The sequence below is a fragment of the Sebastes fasciatus genome (genome assembly GCF_043250625.1).
Source record: "Sebastes fasciatus isolate fSebFas1 chromosome 21 unlocalized genomic scaffold, fSebFas1.pri SUPER_21_unloc_1, whole genome shotgun sequence".
In the NCBI taxonomy this organism is placed as follows: domain Eukaryota; kingdom Metazoa; phylum Chordata; class Actinopteri; order Perciformes; family Sebastidae; genus Sebastes; species Sebastes fasciatus.
Window position 1 is genome coordinate 94,787 of NW_027428133.1, and position 7,500 is coordinate 102,286.

A 7,500-nucleotide genomic window follows, 5' to 3' on the forward strand; every position below is an offset into this window, starting at 1 on the left:
AGACACCGGAGACAACCCCGGTAAGACATACAGAGACACTAGAGACAATCCGGTAAGACATACAGAGACACCGGAGACAACCCGGTAAGACATACAGAGACACTAGAGACAATCCGGTAAGACATACAGAGACACCGGAGAAAATCCGGTAAGACATAGAGAGACACCGGAGACAACCCGGTAAGACATAGAGAGACACCGGAGACAACCCCGGTAAGACATAGAGAGACACCGGAGACAACCCGGTAAGACATGGAGAGACACCGGAGACAACCCCGGTAAGACATAGAGAGACACCGGAGACAACCCCGGTAAGACATACAGAGACACCGGAGACAACCCCGGTAAGACATACAGAGACACCGGAGACAACCCCGGTAAGACATACAGAGACACCGGAGACAACCCCGGTAAGACATACAGAGACACCGGAGACAACCCCGGTAAGACATAGAGAGACACCGGAGACAACCCCGGTAAGACATACAGAGACACCGGAGACAATCCGGTAAGACATAGAGAGACACCGGAGACAACCCGGTAAGACATAGAGAGACACCGGAGACAACCCGGTAAGACATACAGAGACACCGGAGACAACCCCGGTAAGACATACAGAGACACCGGAGACAACCCCGGTAAGACATAGAGAGACACCGGAGACAACCCCGGTAAGACATACAGAGACACTAGAGACAATCCGGTAAGACATACAGAGACACCGGAGACAACCCGGTAAGACATACAGAGACACTAGAGACAATCCGGTAAGACATACAGAGACACCGGAGACAATCCGGTAAGACATAGAGAGACACCGGAGACAACCCGGTAAGACATAGAGAGACACCGGAGACAACCCCGGTAAGACATAGAGAGACACCGGAGACAACCCGGTAAGACATGGAGAGACACCGGAGACAACCCCGGTAAGACATGGAGAGACACCGGAGACAACCCCGGTAAGACATACAGAGACACCGGAGACAACCCCGGTAAGACATACAGAGACACCGGAGACAACCCCGGTAAGACATAGAGAGACACCGGAGACAACCCCGGTAAGACATACAGAGACACCGGAGACAACCCCGGTAAGACATACAGAGACACCGGAGACAACCCCGGTAAGACATAGAGAGACACCGGAGACAACCCCGGTAAGACATACAGAGACACCGGAGACAACCCCGGTAAGACATACAGAGACACCGGAGACAACCCCGGTAAGACATACAGAGACACCGGAGACAACCCCGGTAAGACATACAGAGACACCGGAGACAACCCGGTAAGACATAGAGAGACACCGGAGACAACCCCGGTAAGACATACAGAGACACCGGAGACAATCCGGTAAGACATAGAGAGACACCGGAGACAACCCGGTAAGACATAGAGAGACACCGGAGACAACCCGGTAAGACATACAGAGACACCGGAGACAACCCCGGTAAGACATACAGAGACACCGGAGACAACCCCGGTAAGACATAGAGAGACACCGGAGACAACCCCGGTAAGACATACAGAGACACTAGAGACAATCCGGTAAGACATACAGAGACACCGGAGACAACCCGGTAAGACATACAGAGACACTAGAGACAATCCGGTAAGACATACAGAGACACCGGAGACAATCCGGTAAGACATAGAGAGACACCGGAGACAACCCGGTAAGACATAGAGAGACACCGGAGACAACCCCGGTAAGACATAGAGAGACACCGGAGACAACCCGGTAAGACATGGAGAGACACCGGAGACAACCCCGGTAAGACATAGAGAGACACCGGAGACAACCCCGGTAAGACATACAGAGACACCGGAGACAACCCCGGTAAGACATACAGAGACACCGGAGACAACCCCGGTAAGACATAGAGAGACACCGGAGACAACCCCGGTAAGACATACAGAGACACCGGAGACAACCCGGTAAGACATACAGAGACACCGGAGACAACCCCGGTAAGACATACAGAGACACCGGAGACAACCCCGGTAAGACATAGAGAGACACCGGAGACAACCCCGGTAAGACATACAGAGACACCGGAGACAATCCGGTAAGACATAGAGAGACACCGGAGACAACCCGGTAAGACATAGAGAGACACCGGAGACAACCCGGTAAGACATACAGAGACACCGGAGACAACCCCGGTAAGACATACAGAGACACCGGAGACAACCCCGGTAAGACATAGAGAGACACCGGAGACAACCCCGGTAAGACATAGAGAGACACCGGAGACAACCCCGGTAAGACATACAGAGACACCGGAGACAACCCCGGTAAGACATACAGAGACACCGGAGACAACCCCGGTAAGACATACAGAGACACCGGAGACAACCCCGGTAAGACATACAGAGACACCGGAGACAATCCGGTAAGACATAGAGAGACACCGGAGACAACCCGGTAAGACATACAGAGACACCGGAGACAACCCCGGTAAGACATACAGAGACACCGGAGACAATCCGGTAAGACATAGAGAGACACCGGAGACAACCCGGTAAGACATAGAGAGACACCGGAGACAACCCCGGTAAGACATACAGAGACACCGGAGACAACCCGGTAAGACATAGAGAGACACCGGAGACAATCCGGTAAGACATAGAGAGACACCGGAGACAACCCCGGTAAGACATAGAGAGACACCGGAGACAACCCGGTAAGACATAGAGAGACACCGGAGACAACCCCGGTAAGACATACAGAGACACCGGAGACAACCCCGATAAGACATAGAGAGACACCGGAGACAACCCCGGTAAGACATACAGAGACACCGGAGACAATCCGGTAAGACATAGAGAGACACCGGAGACAACCCGGTAAGACATACAGAGACACCGGAGACAACCCCGGTAAGACATACAGAGACACCGGAGACAACTTGGTAAGACATACAGAGACACTAGAGACAATCCGGTAAGACATAGAGAGACACCGGAGACAACCCGGTAAGACATAGAGAGACACCGGAGACAACCCCGGTAAGACATACAGAGACACCGGAGACAACCCGGTAAGACATACAGAGACACTAGAGACAATCCGGTAAGACATAGAGAGACACCGGAGACAACCCCGGTAAGACATACAGAGACACTAGAGACAATCCGGTAAGACATACAGAGACACCGGAGAAAATCCGGTAAGACATACAGAGACACCGGAGACAACCCCGGTAAGACATACAGAGACACTAGAGACACCGGAGACAACCCGGTAAGACATACAGAGACACCGGAGACAACCCCGATAAGACATACAGAGACACCGGAGACAACCCCGGTAAGACATACAGAGACACTAGAGACACCGGAGACAACCCGGTAAGACATACAGAGACACCGGAGACAACCCGGTAAGACATACATAGACACCGGAGACAACCCGGTAAGACATACAGAGACACCGGAGACAACCCCGGTAAGACATACAGAGACACTGGAGACACCGGAGACAACCCGGTAAGACATACAGAGACACCGGAGACAACCCGGTAAGACATACAGAGACACCGGAGACAACCCGGTAAGACATACAGAGACACCGGAGACAATCCGGTAAGACATACAGAGACACCGGAGACAACCCGGTAAGACATACAGAGACACTAGAGACACCGGAGACAACCCGGTAAGACATACAGAGACACCGGAGACAACCCGGTAAGACATACAGAGACACCGGAGACAATCCGGTAAGACATACAGAGACACCGGAGACAACCCCGGTAAGACATACAGAGACACCGGAGACAACCCGGTAAGACATACAGAGACACCGGAGACAACCCCGGTAAGACATAGAGAGACACCGGAGACAACCCCGGTAAGACATAGAGAGACACCGGAGACAACCCGGTAAGACATACAGAGACACCGGAGACAACCCCGGTAAGACATACAGAGACACCGGAGACAACCCGGTAAGACATACAGAGACACCGGAGACAACCCCGGTAAGACATAGAGAGACACCGGAGACAACCCCGGTAAGACATAGAGAGACACCGGAGACAACCCGGTAAGACATGGAGAGACACCGGAGACAACCCCGATAAGACATACAGAGACACCGGAGACAACCCGGTACAGAGACATAATAATATAATACATTTAAATAAAGATTAAATAAATTAATAATAATTATAATAATTTAAATCAATAATATAATATATTTAAGTTAAAAATGCATAAATACATTTAAATAAATTAATATTAATAATATTATTATTGATATTAATAATAGTAACACTTATTGATTATTTTTAACAAAATATAATACATTACATTTAAAGTACATAAATGAAATAAAATAAATAATGTATTATATTATTATTATTATTGTTATTAATTATAATAATAATAACAAATGTAATACAATTGAATAAAAATTACAATACATTTAATAACAAAATATAAAAATAAATAAAAATAATACATTTAAATTTAAAATACGCAAATTAAATAAAATAAGTTATATAATATAATATTATTAATAATATTATATAATAAAATAAAATAATATACTACTAATAATAATATAAAGACATATAAATGAATAAAAAATAAATAAATTAATATAATTAAGTAAACTACTGCAAGACTCTACGTTAACTTCCTGATGTTGTTATATATATATATAAACTGGAAAAACAAAGTTGTTAACTTGTGTTTGTTGTATTATTTCTCTGTTGGTCGAATGCTAATGGTGATGCTAATGCTAATGGTCATTGTATTCTACATGGTTGAAAGCCTGTTTATTGACCTTCATAATGATGTTACTCTTGTAAGGATCATGTATTTGTGGGATGAGCAGCACAGCTGATGATGTGTGGAGCCCCGGTGCTGATGGTAAACAGTGTATTCTCCTGTTGGTGTTGACTCTTGTTGTGAGTTGTTTGGTGGATGATTGAACTCTCTATCAGTAACAAGGAACAAACAAGACATATTGATTGATTGAATCCACCGTCAGGAGCCTCAGTAGCGGTGGAAGATCCATACGCAGCCACAACAGCCTGGCACCTCCTCCTCATGCTGGTCACCAACCGGGTCACACGTTGCTGTGGGATGGCGTTCCATTCCTCAACCAGGATTGGTTGCAGGTCAGCCAGCGTGGTTGTGTTGGTCACTCTAACACGTACAGCACGCCCAAGCTGATCCCACATGTTGAACTGGGTTGAGGTGTGGACTCTTGGAGGCCGTTCCATTCTCTCTCCTCCCACATTGTGGAGGTAGTCTGTGATAACCCTGGCTCTGTGGGGGGGGCGTTGTTTCTTGGAGGATGAAGTTAGGTCCCAGATTGTGGAGATATGGGATCACCACTGGCTGCAGAATCTCATCCCGATATCTCCCTGCATTGAGATGGCCTTCAATGATGACAAGCCTTGTTTTACCAGTGAGGGAGATGCCCCCCCCCCACACCATGACACTGCCCCCACCAAAAGCTGTTACTCCATCAGTTCAACAATCAGCATAGCGTTCTCCACGTCGTCTCCATACTTTGACCTGCCGTCCAACTTCCGCAGACAGAACCTGGACTCATCACTGAACATGACATTCCCCCACATGTTCAGGTTCCATTGTCTGTGTTGGAGACACCAGCGCCAACGGGCCTGACGGTGAAGGGCAGTCATTGCAGGCTTCCTGGTAGCCTTATGAGAATACACTGTTTACCATCGACAGAGCATTTTGGAACATTGTTCTTGGGCGCTCCCCGCATAATCAGCTGTGCTGCTCATCCCACAAATGCATGATCCTTACAAGTGTGACATCATTGTGAAGGTAAATAAACAGGCTTTCCAACGATGAGGAATACAATGACCATTAGCATTGATACAACAGAGAAATAATCCACCAAACACAAGTTAACTACTTTGTTTTTCCAGTATATATATATATATACATATATATATGTATATATATATATGTATATATATATATGTATATATATATATATATATATGTATATATATATATATATATATATATATATATATGTATATATATATATATATATGTGTATATATATATATATATGTATATATATATATATATATGTATATATATATGTATATATATATGTATATATATATATATATATGTATATATATATGTATATATGTATATATATATATAATATGTTAGATATTAAACTGTGTGTTTTGTCCTCCTCAGCGTCTCTGGCAGGAATGAGGCTGCAGCAGGGAGACATCGCTGTGAGTCCACATCAGACCACAACACAACAACCCAACATCAGCCTGTCATCAACGAACAACGAACCCAGTCTGCACTAACCCGGGTTAAACTCTGTGTGTGTGTGTGTGTGTGTGTGTGTGTGCAGGTGAGCCTGGGTACCAGTGACACGGTGTTCCTGTGGATCCAGCAGCCTCGCCCGGCGCTGGAAGGTCACGTGTTCTGTAACCCCGTGGACTGGCGCTCCTTCATGGCTCTGCTGTGGTACGTCACTTCAGACTCACGCCCAACAACGTTGATCCACCAGGAGGTGGTCGCTCCATGTCAACGTCTGTGTCTACGCTTACGCCATTTTGGACTGAAAGCGACTACCGAACGCCAGTAAAATGTCCTCATACAAAGAGACGTACAAAAGTAGAACTCAATTATTTAGCTTAGCATAAAGACTGGAAGCAGGTGGAAACAGCTAGCCTAGCTTAGCACAAAGACTGGAAGCAGGGGAAACAGCTAGCCTAGCTTAGCATAAAGACTGGAAGCAGGTGGAAACAGCTAGCCTAGCTTAGCACAAAGACTGGAAGCAGGTGGAAACAGCTAGCCTAGCTTAGCATAAAGACTGGAAGCAGGTGGAAACAGCTAGCCTAGCTTAGCATAAAGACTGGAAGCAGGTGGAAACAGCTAGCCTAGCTTAGCATAAAGACTGGAAGCAGGTGGAAACAGCTAGCCTAGCTTAGCATAAAGACTGGAAGCAGGTGGAAACAGCTAGCCTAGCTTAGCACAAAGACTGGAAGCAGGTGGAAACAGCTAGCCTAGCTTAGCATAAAGACTGGAAGCAGGTGGAAACAGCTAGCCTAGCTTAGCATAAAGACTGGAAGCAGGTGGAAACAGCTAGCCTGTCGTATCTGCTTAGTTTCGTTACCTCCGTTCACACCTTCACTTCCTGTGTGTGTCGTAGCTTTAAGAACGGGTCTCTGACGAGGGAACGCATCAGGAACGAGTGCGCCGGAGGATCATGGGAACAGTTTTCCGCCGCCTTGAGAGACACGCCGCTCGGAAACAACGGAAATATAGGTGAAGCTTCCTTCCTTTCTTCCTCCTTCCTTCCTTCGTTTCCTTCCCTCTCTCCTCCCTCTGACTGGTTGTTTGGTGTGTTTCCAGGCTTTTATTTTGACAGTCTGGAGACTCCCTCTGACTGGTTGTTTGGTGTGTTTCCAGGCTTTTATTTTGACAGTCTGGAGACTCCCTCTGACTGGTTGTTTGGTGTGTTTCAAGGCTTTT

General features: G+C 46.8%; 1 protein-coding gene across 1 annotated transcript in view; it reads left to right on the forward strand.

The window, feature by feature from the left end:
- Nucleotides 1–7,500, forward strand: part of xylb (xylulokinase homolog (H. influenzae)) — a 31,024-nt gene that overhangs the window by 7,338 nt on the left and 16,186 nt on the right. Inside the window, exons 11-13 of the mRNA XM_074628068.1 lie at nucleotides 6,208–6,248; nucleotides 6,374–6,489; nucleotides 7,178–7,293. Coding sequence (XP_074484169.1) covers nucleotides 6,208–6,248; nucleotides 6,374–6,489; nucleotides 7,178–7,293 — 273 coding nt within the window. The remainder of the gene's footprint in view (nucleotides 1–6,207; nucleotides 6,249–6,373; nucleotides 6,490–7,177; nucleotides 7,294–7,500) is intronic.